General features: G+C 43.0%; 1 protein-coding gene across 3 annotated transcripts in view; it reads left to right on the top strand.

Moving 5' to 3' along the window:
* The window catches only part of ATPAF2 (ATP synthase mitochondrial F1 complex assembly factor 2), a 108087-nt gene extending 94674 nt beyond the window's left edge, over positions 1-13413 (top strand). For 2 of the 3 annotated variants that reach the window (XM_069210091.1, XM_069210089.1), the window contains 3 exons: positions 375-487; positions 3507-3622; positions 11833-13413. In XM_069210091.1, the coding sequence (XP_069066192.1) occupies positions 375-487; positions 3507-3622; positions 11833-11970 (367 nt within the window). In that variant the 3' untranslated portion in view covers positions 11971-13413. The remainder of the gene's footprint in view (positions 1-374; positions 488-3506; positions 3623-11832) is intronic. The other variant, XM_069210090.1, reaches the window with a different exon arrangement.
* The last annotated feature ends 8373 nt before the right edge of the window (positions 13414-21786 follow it).

Here is a 21786-nt window from a genome sequence, read left to right as displayed (position 1 = left end):
TTGTTCACTCATTTGGTTTTTGATTGCGAACTGAAGGCCATCAGACGCAATCGTCATGTTCTATTTGCAGAGACTCATCCAAGGTCCAAACTCCAATTACAGATCTTTAAGTGTATTTACATGCAGCAAATACTTATGATTCACAGCTGTTTATTTTTAACGGGAAATGTTGTACTTCATTTGTTGATGCTCTGTTACATGGAACACGTAAAAAATAGCAATCTTTTTGTTCCAAAATATTTTTGTTAGCAAAAGAGGAGTTTTGAATGATAACACTGAAATGTGCTGCAGTTCTTTTTTTTTTAACAGAAGTGTGGTATTTGTGTTGACCATATTCTAGTGATTGTGCTAAGCAAGGAAATCATTACTTTCAGATTTAACGTTTCCATTGGTGCCTCTACAAGCATCATGGGCCCCAAGATCCCAGAAGAGACTAAAGACACTTTTATGAAGCATTTGGCATCTTACAATATGTGGGCACTGCTAGGTAAGTGTTGGGAACTTTGGAGTATCTGAGCCGTTTTTGTAATTTCCAAGACTTCCACATTATGTCATTATCAATATGGTGGTACTTTCTTTGGTTATTTGTTACAGAATAGCAGATAGTCCAGACTAAACATTGCCTTGTGAGGAAAGATGAAGACGAACAACATTGAGAAGTTGCCTTTAAATGTTTAGAACACAGCTATAAATGTTTGTAATTAAAAGCCATTGCCCGTAGTCAAGATAATATTGTTCTTGTGACTTTAGCATCTAAGCCTCACCTCCCCAGCAGGACCACAACCCTCAAATTGGTGAATTAATACAAGTTAACTGTGCCATGACTCAACATCATCTCCAATCATCCTTATTTGCACACTCTCTGCCAAGAGAATGAGCTATGGATTTTCCCTGATGAAGAGGCCTGGAATGTGAGGTTGAACATACGTTCAAAGGGTGTGGAAGCAGCAGGATCTGGGTCTTTATATGATTTAGGAGGAGAGCTGAGTGGGACCTAGATGCTGGTACAAGGAGAATGTAGGGTATCGTGTTGCCCCACCATCCCATCCTCTCAGTATGTAAGCAAAAGATTGCCACTCTGAATGCGAGATTAAGGAAGTAAGCTATTGAGAGGCTACTGAAGATTTGGGCAAGATCTGGGAGTGTGACGGTCTTAACATGTTGTCCGTCCCAAGTACTGACCTGGCTAGAAGACTAGTTTCTGGGCACTGGAAACCTAGCCTGCAGTTTCAGAAAATGCATTTGTGAGAGCAACAGCAGGTACAACCCGAAGAATAAAGATTAATTGTTTGCCTCTTTATCGGAGACAAGTGCTTTCCTGCTCCCACATCACCTTCCTTACTTGCCATAATTCAGCTCAAAGCTGAACCATAGAAGAACAAAGAGAAAGATAGAACAAAAGAGCATGTAGGACAGGTGTCTGCAGGAGCACAGCACACTGACTTTTCTTACAGAGCTAAGGAATTAAACACTGCAACTTTAGAGAGCTGATCTTCTGGTTAACCGGCCATTCTGTAAGACTATGTAGTCATACAGTCCATGAAAAAGGGATTTTTACAGCTTTGAAAAAATTCAGTGGGAATATAATTGACAAACTGTTCACAAAACGATTGTAGAAATCATTTCTCTCCAGAAAAGAAGTCAATGATAGTGTGTTTACTTATAATAACCAAATCTTGGTACTTGAAAAGCCTTACGCCCTGATGAAGGTAGGTTTGTCCCACAGAATCTTCTATTTTGCAAAAGCACATTGACCTCGTAACAGGGTATACATACAAGCTCTGTCTTCTTTTTACATATTAACCTTGTTTTAGGATATACTGACATGCAGTGTCTCAACTGCCTAATACTCAACAGTGACAACACCAAGAACCTCTTGAGCTGCCTTCCAGGATTGGTCCCTTTTGTTAAGAATCTCCCATTTTATTCTTCGGTCTCTCTCCTTCTTCCCAAGGCAAGTTCCTGTATGGCTTCTTCGTGCTTCTTTCAATCTTTGGCTGCTTCGTTGCTAGTTGGAAAACTGATGTTCAACCCATTATCCTCTCTCAGTTTTACTATGGTAATTTTCTGTCTTGGCCGATGTTGCACTGCCAACATAGCTGTCTTATTGCTGCCAAGTAGTCCAAAAAGCTGCTTTCTACCCCTTCCCAGGACTGCTTCCCCATTCTTCTATTTCTTTCCTTTTTAAACTTCTTCATTCGCTACCAGTGATCAAAAATTTCATCTTTAAAGCTTTATGTCTGCAATATTGGGTAACATGGTGCAGTCAGTTTTAATTAATGGAAGAGGTTTACACCCTATTTTCCTAGCCAGACTTTGCACACTTCCAAGGCCAATCTTCTTAGTCTTGCTTGTTTCAGAAGAGTATGTCTGGGAGGCCACTCTTTATCCTTCTTCATGGGCAAATATTAGAAATCCAATGCTTCTAGCTGTGAAAAACATTTAACTTTTCACAAAACAACTTGAAAATCTGGCTACTACAGCTTCCTTAATCCTCAGCCTTTCCTTACATTCTGATGCCTAACACCAGGCTTTTCATGAGGTATATTTATTTTTGTCTCCATTCTGCTTTGTACAAGATTGAAAAATAAGGATGTAAAACATAGTTCAGCAACCCTAGTATAATTTTAAAACTTGCATCTCAGATCAGATTCCCAGTACCCAAGACTTTCTTTGAAATTACACAAATCCTAACCTGGTTTGAATGAATTTATATGCCCAAACTGTATCATTTGGGTAGGCAACCAACTAGTGCTCATACTTAGAACCCAACAGGAAACCAGGCTTAAAAATAATACATATGTATATATGTTGAAAATCTGGTGTGACAGTTGTTTATGGGGCAGGTGGTTCTATGAGGAAGGCTATAGGAAATCGATGATATTCACAATACTGCCACATCCCTCTGTCTCTCCCCATACTGTCTCTCTCCTGGGTTTCACTGGAAACACAGCATCTCATGCCCATAACCACATTTCTGTCTGCAGACTACCATTTGATGTACAAGGTGGTTGTGTACAGTTCAGACCAGGTTGAGCAGTGTGCCTGACATTTCATAACTAATACTGCAGTCGTCCAACAATAATCTCCATTTATGGACACCATACTATAATCCTTCTTCTTTGATGGCTTTTCACATGGATACAAAGTGCCTGGGAGGTAGAGGGTTTGCCTTTTGATCTATGGAAGATACAAAGATTGGGGGCCAACACAAGGGAAATTGCAACTGTATGGATGGTGTGATAGGCACCCAAGATATAGCCAGGACCTTTCCTTTAGAGGATCCACAAAAAGAACCTAGGGTTTGTTGCCAAGTTACCATCCCTTGTGCAGTGGTCATCTAAATTTTGCCAAAGACGCTTTGTGTATGCACCAGCGCATGCTTAATAACTGCACAAAATGTAGCTGCTAGTTGACGAAAAGTTAGCAAGCACTGGGTCATCATGCAAAACCTAGAATTAACCCTGTGTCCACCTCTCTTTTTTTGCTGTTCTATGGTATTTCAGGTATCGAATTTGTTATCACACAACTGAAGTCTTTTATCCTGGCCATGGGGTTGATTGATCGCCATATTACAGTCGAGAAAGCAGTACTTCTGTCGCGCTTAGAGGAGGAATTTCAGGTAAGCCCTGTGATGTTTTCATGTTAAATGCAAATACTAGGGCTCACAAAATAAAAAAACAGAACCATAAAGTGAAGGTGTTTACGTGCCATTGCTCCATAGTTCCTATTATCCTGTTCCACCTTCTTTCTGGCCTGTTGCCTGCCTAGGTTATATTCTGTTAGTACTGTTAATACAAAACCCCAAATTCACCATTATTGTAACCATGTGGCCTATATGGCCTACCCAGTGATCTGGCTGATCATTTCTGCTCTCAACTGAAAGCACAATCCAGCTTCCCTTTTGTCATTCCCTCACCTTTTTCTGTCATAGATGTTCACTTTTCCTTTTTCCATTTAATCTATTGTATTCATTGGCCTCACGCTGGCTGCTTTGCCATCCTGGGCTCAGACTAGTGATCACTCTGACATGACCCACTAAATGCCTTTACATCCCCCCCCTTTTTTCTCATTTTAAAGACCCATATGAGAGTGATCTACTGGCAGGGAGATGAGTTTTTTGGTATATTGGAAGTTGCTTCCATAACTTGTGAGTGCTCTGATTTTTTTTGTATACGTGATCTGCTGTGATACAGTAGTGTGTCCAGCTCTCATTTGAAGTGTTCTTTATGTGTGAGTGTCTGTATGCATTGATATTTACATAGCACAAACCTTGCTGAGGTGCAACGGGTGCGGTCGTTCAAATGAGGATTTACATGTTTGAAATACATAATTGAATTTCATCTATTTGCAATTATGTTCCATATATTTTCATTTATTATTTACCTATAATCACAGGAATTTGTCAGGTGCAGAGGCTGCGATCAGAACCCAGCTCCTCAGTTCCTGAAGTCAGCAGCCTGACCACTGTATCTCACCATTTCTCACACATTCTGCTGGTGTACATGGCGAGTGTCCAGGTAGCATGCATGGGAGGTAGCCTACCAGCATACAAGCAGAGTGTTTTGTGAGTACACATGAAACGTATTTGACTATCACACATGATTAGTGTTCTGCTTTCATGAATTTCCTGTTAGTATACATGGGAAGTCAGTGTCTGACACTTCTGCTCACACACACTTTCTCTTTCTCTCTCCACTCTCTCGCTCTCTTCTCCCTCTACCCCCAATGCCCACTTCTGGCACACACGATTTGCCGTGCTTGCACACACAGGCTAGTCTTGCTTACACATGCACGCTGCCCAGCCGGCACGCACTGACTTGCAGGCTTCCCATTTGCAAATGGGTTACCTCCAACTTTAAGTTGGTGGTAAAGTGCACATGTTTTTATGACCACACTTCGGGTGCAGAACCTTTGTACATACCATTCAGATTCTGTATTAGGATGGGACACCTTCAGTTTGCCCCTTCCAAATACTGAATCCCAAAACCGAAATGAAATTCGGTAACATGTTACCAAATCACAATTTGGGCTTTGTACATCCCCAGAAGCATTTTTCCGGTTGCAAATGTCCTGAGTCTGCAAATCAGGCCATTTGCGACTGAAAAAAATGCTTTCTACATCTGACCCTAAGCCACCAAACCTAAAAAATTAACAAGCATTTGTAATGCAATGGGTCTCTAGTTTGCTCAAGTTAGAGCTATTAGCCTTTTAAACTCCTAAACGGACTTTTCTTGCCACATAAATTGATTAATTGAAAAGTAATGCAGTTTCACATAAGTGAGCCGAATCAAAGCGCCACGACATCAGTGTAAAGCAGCACACAAAAGGAAAAAGAAGTTCGATTGCAGTCAAACGTATCAGCAAAAGTGCAATTAGTCATGTAACGAGGGTGATGTCCAAGGTGGTAACTAAACCGCCCCAAGGAGGGACAAACAAAGTATTTACCAACTAAAATAAAGGATTTATGAAGGGCAAGTCCATGAATGAGAGTTAGTGATGGGCTTGCAGTAGGCGTGTTTAAAAGCCCAGATACATACAAACACGTCGGAAAGGCAGCACTTGCGCGCTGCTATGCTAGACCAAAAGATGGGGCATTAAGAGCTAGGTGGACCACTGTCTACTCTTAAAAAGTAAAAATTACACTTTTATTACTTTCGGGAATACGGGTTGTATTTAAAGAAAAACAATGCTTAATTTAAAAGCAGTCACAGACATGGTAGTCTGCTGACCTCAGCAGGCTGCTGTCCCTCTGATGGCTGCGATTCCTAGTGGGTCACAATTTGTAACCTACTTCATTAATAATCATGAGGTAGATCAAATTGTGATCCTCTACGAATCGGTAATTTCCAAAATGACTTATTAGTACTTAGGTCACCTTGCAAATATCCACATTGGTTCCAAAAACACTGGTTGCAAATTACTAATGGTATTTTGTAACCAGCTCTACGTACATTTGGCCCTAGATGTTACATTGCTTATGAACATTTATGTTTGTTATAAAACATAAACAGAACAAAGAGGACAACTACATTGGTTTCAAGTGTTTTGCAAATCATCCATTTCATCTTGTGTTGCTCCTCCTACAGCCATTTGTCTCGAATCGTTTGTGCAGATGAGCCGAAGTGGTTAACTGGTTAGAGATATAGATGTTTTTTGGGGAATCTGGGGTGAAAATATAGGGTTTTGGGTCCTCTAACGGACTTGTGCTGTTTGTTTAATACAGTTTTGGAAATGTAAGTCGGTAAACTGGAAATGAGACATTAGCGCTAGTACTTGGGAACCCACCATAGCTCCTTTCCATCATGCGGTTTCATTAATAATGTACAAGCTTGACCTGTTCCTAGCCCTTAAGTGATCGGCGGTTAGCCTTGGTGGCCTTATTTAGAATTGCTTTTAACCTTATGCCTGGATCCTCCTGTGCAAGAGATAATTTCGGAGTGCATTGATTCACAGGTTTTCTCTTTGGTGGGCGTGGACCTAGGAGTGTCTTTGTGCTATCCTGTCTAGTCTCTTCATTTTTCTTTTTATCAAGTTCTTTGGAAGTGAAAAATGTGTTAAACAGTTACATAAGAACTGTTATTCCCATATTGTGAAATGTGTGACTATTAAAATGAAAGCGTGCAAAAAGTTCTGAAGTGGATATGAAGCAAAAACAGTACTGTGCTCATTGTGGGTCGGGGAGAGTTTCATTCATGTTCCAACTATATTTGCTTCATTCATCACAAAAACACTTTTTCATCCTATCACCTCCCAGCTAATTCACTTTACTGGTGACAAGGCAGCTTAAAATTGTTTAAAGGGAAATATCGGAAACCTGCACCTTCTGTCCTGTGTTATAGTCTACTTTGATCAGGCCCTTGAAGTAAGCCACTGGAATGTCAAATATCCTGTGTGGAACCATTCATTGATCTAATAGAAAATCTATTATGTCTCTTGGAAGATGGCAGTGGAGGACCACAAAACACAATTCTCTTTCTGACCAGCCTTATTATTCTGAGCACAGCATTGCCTTTGTTACCCAGGGGCCTATATGCGTCATGTCCTTAGTGGTGTCAAAGGCCATTGGAGTCTTTCAAGCCTAGACATAGGTGTGTGAACAGCATTCTGATAACTATAAAGAGTCACCTAAATTTGGTAAGTGGACTGTGTTCTGCCTCGTGGTAAAGTGGCAATAGTCACTCTAGAGGAGGTGAAACGTCTCTCCACGATGAACCTTCCTCTTTACTCCATTGAATCACAGTGGTCATTGATCACAACAGATAACGACTGACTTTTTATATAGGTACTTCATTTTGCACGTATGACGTTTCTGGTTGCATGGATTGTCTTCTAATCCTCACTCAAATGCTGCTTTTTATTCATGATAAAGACAATACTATCCTGTCCCCAGCACAATCCCAGTGTAAGCACTGGGAAGTCTGAAGCCAATTTGTTTAACTTTCTAGTTGAAAAGTATTGATGTGCTATCTTTGCATTGTGTTATTTATTGTAAATGTACCGTTCAGATCACAACAGAGATAAACTCTTCACATGCTGAGCAGCTAAAACTAATGACCCCAATCTGACAGAAAAGTAGGCCTGGCACAGAAAAACACATTGACATGTTGTTCAATATGATTCCGGACTAAAAAACATTGAAAACCTAAAAGGGGACCCACATGATTCCACCCAGGTTCTCTGTTTATATATCGAGGCTCAGTTCAATTTTGAGAGCACTTTGATTTAAGAGCACTTTTACTGTAGTGTCCGTGGTTTTTAGTAAAGGCTTCTACCCCCAAGATAGAAAATGTTTCTTTATATAGCGTTAGACGCTTAAACTGGGTCATACCCCAGTGGGTGTCCATGTGCAGCAGATCATCTTATTTCAACATCTGCATTTTTTGTGTGTTTTTTTTGGAATATGAAAGAAAAATATATTTCGTGTATTTGAGGGGCACTGGGCATTCAGAGGATTCAGGTTTGTGACTATATTTTTGGTGCGAAGGCAAGAACTAAAGTGACTTGAATTGCAGCAAGGATTTGTGGCATGCTAAAATGACCTTGCCATTTACAGCATTTGTCCCCTACTTGTCACTGGGGACATGGTAACAACTGCTGCTGGAAGAAGCAGAGAAATTAGGGAAAGATGGAGAGGAGATAGTGCAACAAATAGGAATAAATCGTAATGTAGGAAGATGAAGATAGCTCACGCTGGAAAAAATGGATTTAGGAGAAAAGGGAAGGTGTCAGATGTTGAGCACAGGCGTCACAGGTTCTCAACTCTGACGGCATTGCACCTCAAGGTCTAGCGAACCGACACCAGGTTACCGGTGAATTCATTGTTGGCTGAGGCGCAACCTTTCTGCGATTCCATTAAAACTGTATCCACCCTGAAAGTAATCCTTCTTCTTTCAAAATGAAAGGATCCATTCAAACTCTAGCATATTGGGGTCTTTAATCAGCTGCTTGGTCTCCACCTTGAAATGGTAATGTTCTTGATAGCCCAGTGAACCTAAGGAAAATGGATTCTGTCTTGGCGCTGCAGCAATGACTGGAGATGCCCAGAAGACAGAAGAATGTTCTGCGGCAGCAATGATGATATACCACATTCTGTAAGGGGCTGTACTCATTGTGAAGATCCAAGTTGTCAGCTTTATAGAAAAGTACACAAGGAAATGCTAGTTATCCAGTAGGAGCCTGTAAACATTGAAAATGTCATTAAAGTATGCAGGATTCCAGTAAATTCTAGAATCCATCATGCACTGTTCTGTTTGCCTTGAACTATACACTATAGAAGATTCAGTAACAGTCAGGGCGAGTGGCAATGAATTCCTTGTACTGGTCTCTGCATCAAATGTTAAACATATGAATCTCTCTTAATAAACATATTCGGAAGTGAGTGCTAGAGAGAGAGCAGCAGAGACCATTCAGTAACAGCTACCTGTCCAACCCGAGTTCAGTGCAGCTTTCTGTCCTCAAAGACGTTTCTGAGATGAGAATGAAATAGTGGTGCCTGGAGTTTTGTTATGCTAAGATATAGTGAGAAAAAAAACTTGCAGGAGAAAATATAAGGCTGTGTGAAAAAGGGACACAGGGAATGTGGAGGAAACATAAATAGAACACACACTCTTTTGGGGGAAGAGGGGAGTGAAAGTGCAGTAGTATTGGTGGGGGAGCTAGGATGAAATGCATGGAATGTGGGTTTCCTCCTAAGGTAACAACAATTTGAACTAAAAGCAGTCTGAACTTTTTTGTTTTAGAAACAAACATTATAGACATTGAGATTCCAACATGTGAAATAAGCTCATAGAATCCTTTATCTACAAGTATATATCTATTTTTTAATATAGTGAACATTCTGATGGGGAGTCAGTAGACTCCCAAGACGAAGTAGGGCTGGCTCCATTTGATGCTTCAGTAATCAGTCTGGCTCCAGGACTTTGGACCCCCAGGATCAAAAGTCATGCACTTCTCTGGAGGCCTTGTTCCTGGACATTCTATAACCTGAGCAAGACCTGTGTATGTTACTTAAGGCTACTTACTAAGATGATCTGTTTACCTTTCTGTAGATCGAGCCTGAACATAAAGGTAGTTATGGAACTTGCGGATGTTGGCTGGATTAGTTAAAAGGGCTGGTAGGAGTTATGGGATAGTTATTTTACTTGCTGCTCAAGATCTGTTGCTTATCACGCTTGCTCCATAGCTTTGTCATCTCTATGTTTGGGTTCGGTTTGAAAAAGTGTGTGCCTTTTCCCAGATTCCACTGAAGATCACCTATAAGAATAGCAGGAATGTGCAAAGTTTCCTCTCCCTAACATAAATATTTCTGTCTCATACTATGCTTACTACCCTCAATTTGTGAAGTTCCCCGCGTGTGGACTTCAGAGGAAAACAGTTTTGACGTGAATTTGTGTGGAAATCGTACATCTTTTTTCAGGTCCAACGTGCACTTTTAAGGAAAGTTGGCCAGTTTGCAGGGATTAACCACTCCAGGACCTAGCTGTAGAAAAAGTCAGAATCTGAATGGGTTTGCTTTCATAACACAAAGTGCAGATTCCTACTAAAAGGTAGTCTCAATAACAGCAAAGAAAAAGATTTACAAGAATTTTTTGAATAAGACCCAATGACTCATAATGACCAATCTGTAGGACCAATAGGGAATAAAATGTTAGTACTCCCATTACTTGTAGTTTGTCAATTAGTGTGTTTGGCTGGATTACATCTGCCTTTGGAAATTACCAGGGGGAAAGGTATCAACCTTTTCCTGTTTTGTAGTGGGCCAGCAAAGAAACAGTAACGCACAAGGTTTGTGATCCACATTGAGAGTCCCTACTGCCAGAGTGAAGTGTAACAGTCAGTGGGGCTTCTACGAACTGTGAAAGTTGGAAAAGTGAGCAGACCATAGTGCTGGTGGTTTTTTTGCTGCTTCTTTCTTTGGATCCTTGTACAATAACCTCTGAAAATACAAATACACTTGCCCTGTTTACTTTGCTTACAACTTCTCTACTGCAACTAATCTTTTTTGGCACTGTTAGCTGCAATCCAATATGTTTTGAGGCCCAGTATCGTTTTTAGGTCAGGATTTTGAATGTGCAACTTTCAAACATAGCTATTGCTAACAATGTACAAAGAGAAGGTATTGGGTCCACTCTTTTCGACCATTGGCTGTTTTTTTTCAACCAACATTTCTCAGCCATTGGCTTGAGACTTTGCCACTCAAATCTCAGCTCAGAAGTGGAAGGATTCACCCAAGTGCTTGCATTGAATTGCAGGACAGACTACTTTAACAGCAGTAGCCCCTTCTGTCTACTTTCGCTGGCTTCCTCTGTGTCCCATGCTAATGTGCTGACTACGTGCGTTAGCACATTCAACAGAGACTTATTTGCTGTGCCATTGCTTCTTTATGTTAACAGAGCTCTGCAGAGCAAGTACGCAGCATGTTGGCTTTATAAATTATCAGTACCCAAGATAATACTGCAACTGAAAGGTGCAAGTCCCTTAGCTTGTGTGAAGTAAATACTTGTTCTGCCTTGTCCTGTGTGCCTAAGGTAGTTACTGCTTGCTAGGGCAGGGTATTGCAGAGAGTTGTTGAGGGAACTAGATGCACAGAATGGTGACTTCTGTAGATCTGCTTCCTGTGCTCTCTGGCCTGTGGATCTTAATGTCCAGTGCTTTTCACAAGCTTCTTTGTTTTATAAAGGCTTAATGTGTCTGGACGTGCTTTTATTTTAAATCTCCCCACGTTTGCAGTTGTATTTCTCAATGTATTTGTATATGCAAGTAACTGCAGTATTCGAGAAGGGAGTGGGGGTGTTGTAGTCGTTGAGTTGCAGGCTTTGGGACCGGGATGTCTGTTTCTCATACCGTATGCACCACTTCACCAGATCTGGAGAGTTCATGAAAATGCTTTTGACTCACATTGCCTCAGAACAATTTGGGCACATACACAGGTACAACACCATTAGTAGGTTCTCTCTATTAAAAACATTCATTTACATTTATTTGGTGAAGAACTGTTGGGAAATAATGTTACTGACTGTAAACAAGAGGTTTGCAAATGCCTCTCTACAGACTACAGAGTCCAGTAATGTACTGAATGTACCAACCAGAGGGGACAAACATGCAGTTCTGTCACACCAACCTGCTTCCAGGCTACACTCCTGGGTCAGCAGCAGAGGGTCTTGCTAATTTAAGGTGGTGGGGTTTGTTGTCCATGATTTGACTTCTTGGCTTATTTTTGTTTCTATTACTTATGTTTGTGTTTTATATGATTGTTTTAGTAGCCTCAAAGGAGCAGAGACCTATAGGAGATATCTGTTTATTGACTTGATGTGTATTATTTCTCTTCAGATCCAGTACTGGGGTAACGTGGAATGGGCCCATGACTATGAACTCCAGGAATTGCGTGCCCGAACAGCGGCCGGGACTCTGTTTTTACATTTCTGTTCTGAATCCTCCACCATAAGGCACAAGCTTCTTCAGAACTGATGCAGAGTGGCTAAAGAGGCTCAATGACAAAAATCTAATCTGTCTTCACAGTGGGGACTCGTGGCCATCGCAATCTTGACGTATCATTTTCTTTTAGCTGTCTAGACAAAAGTGGCTGGTAATGCAGGAGACACTGGTTCAACAGACCATGATGGTGCCAAAGGCAAACTTACTAAAAGGACTACCCTGCAAGGACCGAGCAGCACTGATTGACTTTAACACTGAGGCGACAACTACCAGTCCTCCACTACAACAGGATGCTAGTTTTACTAAATAATGGGGCTATCACCAACTAAGTGATGTACTACATGACAAGACTATATTTCCATTCCCTTCACCCTGCCTTTATTTTCGTTTCTGTCTCTTTTGTTTGTGTTTTATGTGCTTGTTTTGGTAGTTACAAATTAACAGAGTGCTATAAGGAGTATCAGTATATTGTATCAGCATAGAGACTTGGTGTATATATTTCCTCTTCAAAGCCCTTATGGATCGTAACTTATCACAAAGTGGTTGAGGACAAGTAGACACAACTTATTGTGACATTCCCCACAGATTCACTCAGGGGACAAAGTCAGAGCCACGTGCATCTCATATTCTGTCTATTTACACAGAATATTCTCTGCAAAAACAGTTGATCCGGTTTGCCTCCTTGATTTAAAAAAAAAAAATAATAACTCTTCTCATAGTCAACCTATGGGTGGATCCAGAAATCATACATTAGCTCCATACAAATGCTCAAAATAAAAATAAATCACTGACATTGTGGCGGTGTAACTCAAAAATCACTTTTGTCGAATGCAGTATTTGACATGTTTTTTACATTAGGTTCCTAGTCAACTTTCAGACACGTAAAAGTCAATAATGACTTAGGGTTTTAACTCTGAGTGCCCCCCAATGCCTTGTCTGCAGTTCAAGATCTTCTTCTATCAGTTTAGCTTTGGACAGGAATGGCCTTGCTGCAAACCCGAGCATCTGAAGAGAACAGTAACTTTGACATTTTTTACTTTCTTAGTTGTTCCACTATTCGTGGTAGTAAAGAGTAGTGCCGCTTCCATTATAAAACCATAAGACCGATATTTAATAACACCAAGCAAAAAATGGTGCACAAAAACTAAAGGCAGTTGGATTTCATTACATTACAGAATGGTTCAACAGCTGGCAATTGTCCTTTCAGTGAGTTTTTAGGGAAGATTTTATGTCCTATAAAAAAAAAAAAAAAAGATTTGTCAGGTCAGACTGCAAGCATGCTCCCACCTTTAGCCGATATACGCTTTTGACCCAAATAAAATGTGTAATCATTTCCTATCTCTCATTTACTCCCAAACTTCAGACAGTTACCAGAGAGAGACCAATTACCAGCAGATCCAGATATTCTTGCATCCCCAGTTGTTGTTAAATTTGGTTTCTGTGGATGACTGTTGAGATTAAACTACTTACATGTGATGTGTGAAAAATCTGTTCCTGTATTTCATATCTACCAGACTGTATTGACCTCTTACCATCATGGGATAGTTTTTCACTTTGTAGCCCTCTCCACCGTTACCACTAAGGTGACATTTAAAGCCTACTCCATCAAGAAGAGGAATGTCAATTTCCAGCTTGCCTGCCTTTAACAAAAAAAAATGAAGATAATTGCACATTACTTTTACGTGTCCTTTCCTCAGTTAACCCTTCCATATTGAATAACATAAACCATGTTTTTTTTATTGCAAATAGCGTATTTGTTAACCATGATTAGCAAATTATTTGCTTTTTAGGTCTCACCTATCAGATAGATTTTAATTGTCTGTGGGTGAAAGTCTTTTGTGGACCATTCCAAAAACATAAAGTTCTTGGAGCCTTAGAATTGATTTCTGTTACTGTCACACTTGTTTATTATTTGATGGCATGACTTCCTTTTCTTGTGTTTGTCCATCCACTGGAGCATAGCTTGTTACTGATCTTGTGATTGGATGACTTGCCTTCTGCCACTGCTCGCAATTAGGGAACTGCTTTTTTCTTTCTGTTTCAGCACTCCATAAAGGAGTGCATATGTTTTCTGTCTCTGTGCCTTGTTCGCTATTTTCCACTGTATAAATCCCCCCCCCCCCCACACTGCAGGCTCTGTGTTAGTCCCTCAGCCCTCCCAAGATATCGCCCATAGCTATCTTGACACAGTCATGGATTCTCTTTATTTATGGTTTTAGGCTTCCCCCTGCCCCATTGTTTGGCTTTTTTGTCACTCACATTTGAGTGCTACTTATTCAGTGGCTTGCCACCTTCATGTGTTTGACCCTCCCCAGGAGCATACTTCTTTATCATCCTTTGACTGGATGACTTGTATTTATCTGCAGCTCTCATTCAAGAAACTACTTTTTTTGTTTCTGCACTCTATGAGAGCACACGTGTTGGAAAGTTGCCCTTTCTGCTGGATCGCTCCCAATTTTGTGCCCTGTTGTTGAACTCTATTTTTGGTGGCTACAGAACTCTATGCACTTTACCCCTTCTAACCCAGAGTAAAGTACTTGTGCTCCTCCTTTCAACATAGTAAAATTGTTGTGCTCCTGATTGACATATTTAACTTACCTTTAAGACCGTAGTATGTGGTACCAAGGTGTTCCCAAGGCTTGTAAGTTAAATGTCACGAGTGGACTGCAGCACCCATTGTAGCAATGATGTAAACATGACTGCAGGGCTGCCACCGGTAGCATGGCCGGGCAGGTTTTAACTGCAGATCTGACCTGTCAAAATAACTCCTTCTGGCAAGCCTGAACTTTCCTTTTTAATTATTTGTAAGTCAAGCTCCAACTTCAGGGTACTCGACATTCAACATATATTAGTGGGTGTTGTGCCACCTCTAGAGTGCCTTCCAGCACCGTAGGACCTTTTAGGGAGTCTTATACCTTTTTGCCTGCAGGCTTACTCTCTGCGCCATTTGCCCCCCTTTTTTTTTGCCCTTTCCTTTAGCACCGGTGCCTCCTAGGGCACCATTGCTGATTCCTTTTTAGGCTTTGATCACTCACCCTCCACCAAAACAGACATTGACACCAACATCTCTGGCACCAGCCCCAAGACCATTCCACCAAGACTTCATAACCTTTACTTCCATTTAACAATTCCTTTCTTGACCCTATTTTAGCAGCTTCAGAAAAACCCACCTCAAACACAGCAGTCGACAGAGATGTATCCAGACTATACTGTCCTGTAGCTGGAGACCCAACTTTTGCCACCTTCTCACCATTCACCGGAAGGTCTAGTGATTCAGGGTTCATTCTCTACAAAACAGACATCTGGAGTGTTGCCCAGAGCCCCTGCTGACAGGGAGTCGAAAAGAACTAGAGACTTTTGGTACGAAACTTTCCTTGGCTGGCAGTCTGCCAATAGGACACAATGCAACCTGCCCCTTGGGACATTACTCCCATGCCCTATGGGACATGGCCAACATGGTGGTGACAAATATGCTGGATTTCATGGAGCTTCTCAAGGATTATCAAGCTGCAGCACAGCAAATAAACCAATCTGGGTTGGACAATGCAGACTCTGTTGGAAGAGCCATAGGCACCACTGTGCCATCCGCTGTCATGCATGGCTTTGCAGGTCTAGATTCTCATCAGTTGTGTAGTTCACCTTAATTGACTTACTATTTAATGGGTCCAAAAAATGGGTTTGAAAAAAAGGTGATTCTGCCCTTGAAAGATTTAAAGAGAGCAGGGCAATGATGAGATCCTTCGGCTTGCAGTTCCCCAGCAAGGCTACAGGACATTTTCCAAATTTCAAGGATTTGTAAGAGGTTTCAATTTTGACAGTGACAAGGTTCTCAACAACTTCAAAATCCTCTCCAGAAGCAGCACCAAGGCTGCTGGAAAGGTAGAGAACATTCAATCCCACGTTCCACCTCCTTTTCCTCATCTTTCCCTGGCCTTCTAGGGAAGCAGCTCTAAATCCAACTTGTTGAGTCCCAGGACTCCAGTGGGAGGCTGAGTATCCTCCTTTCCACAGACCAGGAGGGCCATTACTTCAGAGGGTATGCCCAATCAATTCAAACGGCCCCCTATCCCATAGCCCCACTCCTTTCCTCCAGTCAGACAGAAGAACGCTTATGCAGATTGCAACAACAGGAGGAGATCTTTCTGCAGAAGGGAGCGGTGGAGCTGGTGCCAGAGCAGGAAACTTGTGAGAGGTGCTACTCTCTGTACTTTCTGAGTCCCAAGTAGAACCGTGGTCTGCATCTGATTCTGGACCTCACAGTGTTGAATCTGTTCCTTTGCAGGGAGTAATTCAAAATGCTGTCCCTGGCTTGGGGGTGATTTTGGCGCTGGAAGCGGGAGACTTGAAGGTGCTTCTGTACTTGCAGGACGGGTACTCCCATACATCACTCTTTTTTTTTTAATCTGTTTATTAAACAAGCAAAAACAGCAGTACATTCCACTTATTTAAGAAAGAGAATAGACATCTTCCCTTCTCATGTACATTTACACGTATTTGTAGATTTTGTACAATACGGGTTCAATTTAGCATACTGGTATACAAATTAAAATTGTGGAACTTGTAACAGTAGTCATTAATTATTATATTTGAGTATATATAATAGCGTCATAAATAATAGAGATAACATTAGGCTGTAGAGGCAAGAGTGGTACCTTTACTTTATGTGTGTATAATGTACTCAGTAGCAGCGCCAGGTCAGGGCTAACGGGTTAGTAGTACCCGATCTTGTTACCTAGAGTCTCACCAGGATAGTGCTCCGTTGGTCGCTTAATTTTATGTTTCAGTTGGGTATGGTGATGTCATGCTGAAATAATAGGAAGGATATGAGGGATCAAGTGTTGTGGATATTGAACAGGGCATCCACTATCGGGTGTCTGACGACTCAGGGAGGGTACATATCGTCTATGGTTTCTAGGGCTATAGCAACTGTTTCTGCCTCTGTGACGCTATGCATTATGCAGATTAATCGCCTTATATTTAGAAAGGTATTTCTCCCTGGGATGAATTTGATTGATCAGGGTGAATTAAGCTTGGTAGGTAAGGGAGTAGTCTGTTTGCTAGGATCTTCCCAAGAAGTTTGCAGTCAGAATTTAGAAGGGAAAGTGGCAGTGCTTCGCGCATTGCGTCCGGCAGCTGTTTCCTATTGCGTGCTTCGTTAAACACCTCGAGTAGAGGTTGCAGGAGGTGAGTGGTTTGTGAGTTATAATATTCCCCTGGCAGTCCATCTGATCCAGGGGTTTTGCTACGTGCCATTTGAGAAAGAGCTAAGCGTAGTTCTTCCATAGTGATGGGGCCATCTAGTGTGTCTGCGTAGTCCGTAATGTTTGGGTTTTGGGGAATCAGCGCCAGAAGTTCGGTCAGCTGTTGTTCAGTTGGGGGGGGATGGAGGGTTGATATAATGAGCGATAGTACATGTGAAAGGCCTAATTAATTTCAGCCTGAGTATTAACAACAGGTCCTGAGTGCAGTCTAATCGCACCTATGGGCGAGGATTGCGATGGCTGACGGACCAGCTATGCTAACAATTTGCCGGACCTGTCTCCCTCCGCATGTTGCCACGCTTTAAAATGTCTGTAGTCGTGTTTGCTTAGTGTAATGTCAGCCTCTCTCTGACTAGTCTTGTGCGAGTTCAGTGTTTCTAGTGAGGTTCTGTTTGTAGAGACCTCAATCTCTGCCTTACGCAGTTTGGACTCCAACACTTGTAGTTCCTTAATACGTGTTCTTTTGACCCCCACTGAGGCTGCTAGACAGTGGCCCCGAATCACAACTTTGTGGGCGTCTCATTCAGTGGCGCGTAAAGAGGTTGTGTTTTTATTTAAGGAGAAGTAGTCTGACAAACACTTGGATAGCTCAGTGTGAAAAGAAGGATCTGTGAGGGCATCTGGCTGCAGACGCCATGTTGGGATGCGAGTGTGTGTGCGGCCCCACAGCAAGGTAACATATAACTGGTTGTGATCTGATATGGTGCGAGACAGATATCCAGATGTATTTATTTTATGAGTTATGTCCGTTGATGCGAATACCATATCTATTCTGGTATGTAGCTTGTGCACTGGTGAATAATAAGAGTATTCGCGGAGTGTGGGGTGTCCAGTCCTCCAAATTTCTCTTAGACCATTATTGGAGGCCCAGTCTGCTAGGTCAGCTTAGCTGGAGTATTGTCAAGAGGGGGAAATGAGCGGTCCTTCTGATTATCTAAAACACAATTAAAATCGCCACCCCATATGGTGTCTATTGCTTGGTCGCTAAGCTTGCTATTATTGAGTGTCCATAGAAATTCATGTTGATTTGCGTTGGGAGTACATAGTGCTACTAATGCTATAGGGCTGCCATCTAGGGCTCCATCTAGGATCACATACCACCCATTTGGATCGCATTGTGTGCGAGACATAACATATGGGACCCCTGGGGCTATCCAGATTGCCACGCCATGAGCATATGTTGAGAAGTTGGTGCCATATAATTGTCCCTTCCATTTTGCTCTTGTGTTCTCCAGTGAGGGCTTAGCCAAATTAGTCTCCTGCAACATGGCAAAATGTATTTGGTGTCTCCTAAGGTATGCATAGATCTGTTGCCGTTTGCGCAAGGATGCCATGCCTCTTGTGTTCCATGTAAGTATTTTATATTGTGGGGTGTATTGTTGATTTTGGGAGGCCATGAAGTGTTTGTAAGTTTGTTTGGGTGCACAATAAGTTTGTGGACCTGGCCCTACGCGTGCTAATAATGTACTTCGTGCCTACTATACCCAGCCATTCTGCACTGGTGTTACCTAGCATGTGCTTATTAATAACATAGTAATGATGCATACTGCTATTATCATAGACTAATTTGTGCAACAGGGGCACTGTCCAGGGGCACCAGCGACCAAGATGATGTGGCTGGGAGTGGCAATAAGACGTATGTGGGTACAGATGGGGTTCGGGCAGTTGTTCAGGGTGAATTGTGACCCTACAGGGGGGACACTGACCGGCGTACAGTAGCATTTAAATCTTGGGTAACTAACAAATGTCATTTGCCGTCCGTGGCGTAAGAGTGGGGCCCCGGGCGGAGTCCGTGGAATCAGAGTTTACATCTAGATCAGGATCTGCTTCGGATTGGGCAGACAAGGATGTTGGGGATGCATTCACAAAGCGGGATGTGGTCTGTAAAAGTAGGGATCGCTCCTCTCGTGACTGCTCAGGAGTAGGTTTGGTGTCTTGCTTTCTGCGGGGCTTGCATTTATCCTTCGGGGGAGACCGTTTGTCCGTGGGGTTTCTTGTGTTTACCGGGTCGGCAAGGCATTAAGCGTGCTGCCAAGTCCATGCATCCTCTGGAGTAGTGAAAAAGAGAGTGCGGGTGTCATCTTGTATTCAGAGTTTGGCAGGGAACAGCAAAGTGTATTTGATGTTGTGTTCACGTAAGCGCTCTTTGACCTGGAAAAATGAGTTACGCTTTTTCTGTACCTCTGCGGTGAAGTCTGGGTAGGACGAGATTTCCGCATTTTAGAAGCGTATTGGGCCTGATTTACAGAACAATTGCAAAATAAGGTCTCTATCGCGATAATTAAGGAGTCTTGGTATTAGATGACAAGGTTGAGCGCCAGGAGGTGAGGGCCTTCCAGGGACCCCGAGGGCACGCTCTATAGAGAAAAACTTCGGGATGTTATTTTTTAGTATTGTTTCCGTTAGCTATTGTTCAATAAACAGTTCTGCGCTAGGGCCTTCGGTTCGTTCGGGAAATCCCACAAAGCGAATGTTGTTGCGGCGTGATCTACCTTCAGCATCTTCGGCTCTTCGCTTTAATTCTTCCGCCTCAGTCGATATAGCCCCCATCTCTGATTGGAGTTCCACTATCGATGGTGAGAGGAGTGCCTTGTCTTTTTCTAGTCCTGCAACCTTTTCAGCCAAAGCTTGTTGGTCTGTGCGCAGCAAGTTAACATCCTCGACTACTGAAACTATTTTTGCTTCTAACGTGGTTTTGGTGTCTAGGATAGCTTGCAATATATTTTCAAACTGTGTTGTATGTGTTTGTAGTGTTGTCTCCATCTTCTGTAGTGCCTGGTACGTAACACACGGCTCCGTGGGTGGAGGTGATGCGCCGGAATCCTTGTTCCCTGGGGGCGCCCGTGGGGTCTTCGGCTTGCCCATCGGTTGTCTGTAATATCTTAGGGTCGCAGTTGGTGAGTTTCCGGTTGAGTGCAGAAAAAAAACAAAATTTTTAACCCTGTTAGTGTCTTTCAGTGTTCTTGCAAACAGGTGCCTTTTGCGTGGTGCCAGCCGGATAGCGTTGCAGGAGTTTGTCTCATTTATGTAGGCAGCCTATTTAATGCTTGACAGGGAGGTTTCTCAGTGTCCAAGAGCTTGAACGCAGGGAGCAAAAGGATTGTATTATGTAATGAGGTCTCGGGCTTTGTAAATTCGCTCTATGGTTGCTCTTCATCTTATCCGTAGGTTTAAGCCATGGTCTATACTTGGGGCAGGCAGATCCGAGTTGGGGTATTTGAAGAAGAAGCACGCTAGTTGTATAGTGTGTGCCACATAGAGAGCTTGGACTTTTGAGTAGGCGGCGTTTAGTAGGTGCACAAAGTCTTGGATTACAACAGCACCTAGAGCAGGTCAGAATAGGTTTGTCTATATTAAGTTAAAGTTTGTGCTGTCACATGTGTGTATAAGCGTTCATAGATGCCCCATAGCCTTATAAAAGCGCCGCAACTCGGTCAATGTCGCCGATAGGGTGCGAGGGTGATCACGGATTTGTGCCCATGTTCAGAAAGTGTGACACCTTGCAGTATCACCGCCGCTCCACCAGGCCTAGCGCAGTCTCAGCTACTCACGGTTTGACGCTCGGGGCCCGCAGCTCTGTCGGCAAACAACGCGATCGCGGCTCCCAGCCGGGCCGGGCACAGCGTTGAGATGTGTTTGAGCGTTCTTTCTTCTCTGCTCTTCGTTGAGGGCGATTTAGGCCCCGAGGTCCCTCAAAACAAATCGCAGGGAGTCTACAGGCCCAACACATACCTTGCCGAGGCCGCACCCTCGGGCGGGCGCGGCACCCCAAGCGCAGAGCTCCGGAGCCGGCGTGTCCAAGCAGGTCCTCAACCGCCTTGGGGGCAGTGAGCCCAGTGCGGCAGCCGGTCCAGGGCATCCGCGTGGGTACCGCAGGTCCGCCCCAAACTCCAGTCTGGGTAGCGATGGGCTGCTCTCCGGTCCGGGGCCGCACCCAGTCAGGCCGCGCTCACCGGCACACGGCCCGACCGCACGCCGAGTAGTTATTTGTTCCCGGGTGTTCGCAGCGCCTAGATCAGTTTGTGGCACGCCAGTGATGCTCCCAACTGCAGAGTGAGCGACACCTTCCACTGATGGGGGTGAAGGCGTCCTGCAGCAAGATGATTGAATAAGGCCGGGAGCGGAGCTGCAAGTTATGCGGCCACTCCGGTCGCCATGTTGGCCATGCCCCCCACTTCCATACATCACTCATACAGTTGCACAGGAGGTACTTGTGATTTGTTGTGGGCTCCACACACTATCAGTTTGAGGTCCTCCTATTTGATTTGACATCAGAACCATGAGTCTTTACAAAGGTGATGCCAGTGGTTGTAGCACATATCAGAAGGTCAGAAATCCCACTATTTACATACCTGAATGATTGGCTGTTGAAAGCAGAGTCAACAGAACTGGTATCCTGTCACCTGCGATCAACAGCATCACTGATGTTTGACCCAGGATTTTCCATCAGTGTGCCAAATCTTACGTGGACCCAGATGAACTCCTCCTGTTCATAAAGGCAGAACTGGAAACACCATCACGTTGAGCCTTTACTTCTTACTTTACTTCTTACCAGGACATTTGAGATTTAATTCCAATGTTTTGGGAG

This window comes from Pleurodeles waltl, chromosome 10 (assembly GCF_031143425.1).
Source record: "Pleurodeles waltl isolate 20211129_DDA chromosome 10, aPleWal1.hap1.20221129, whole genome shotgun sequence".
Classification (NCBI taxonomy): domain Eukaryota; kingdom Metazoa; phylum Chordata; class Amphibia; order Caudata; family Salamandridae; genus Pleurodeles; species Pleurodeles waltl.
The sequence above is the reverse complement of the archived record's forward strand: the minus strand, read 5'-3'. Positions and strand labels throughout refer to the sequence as shown.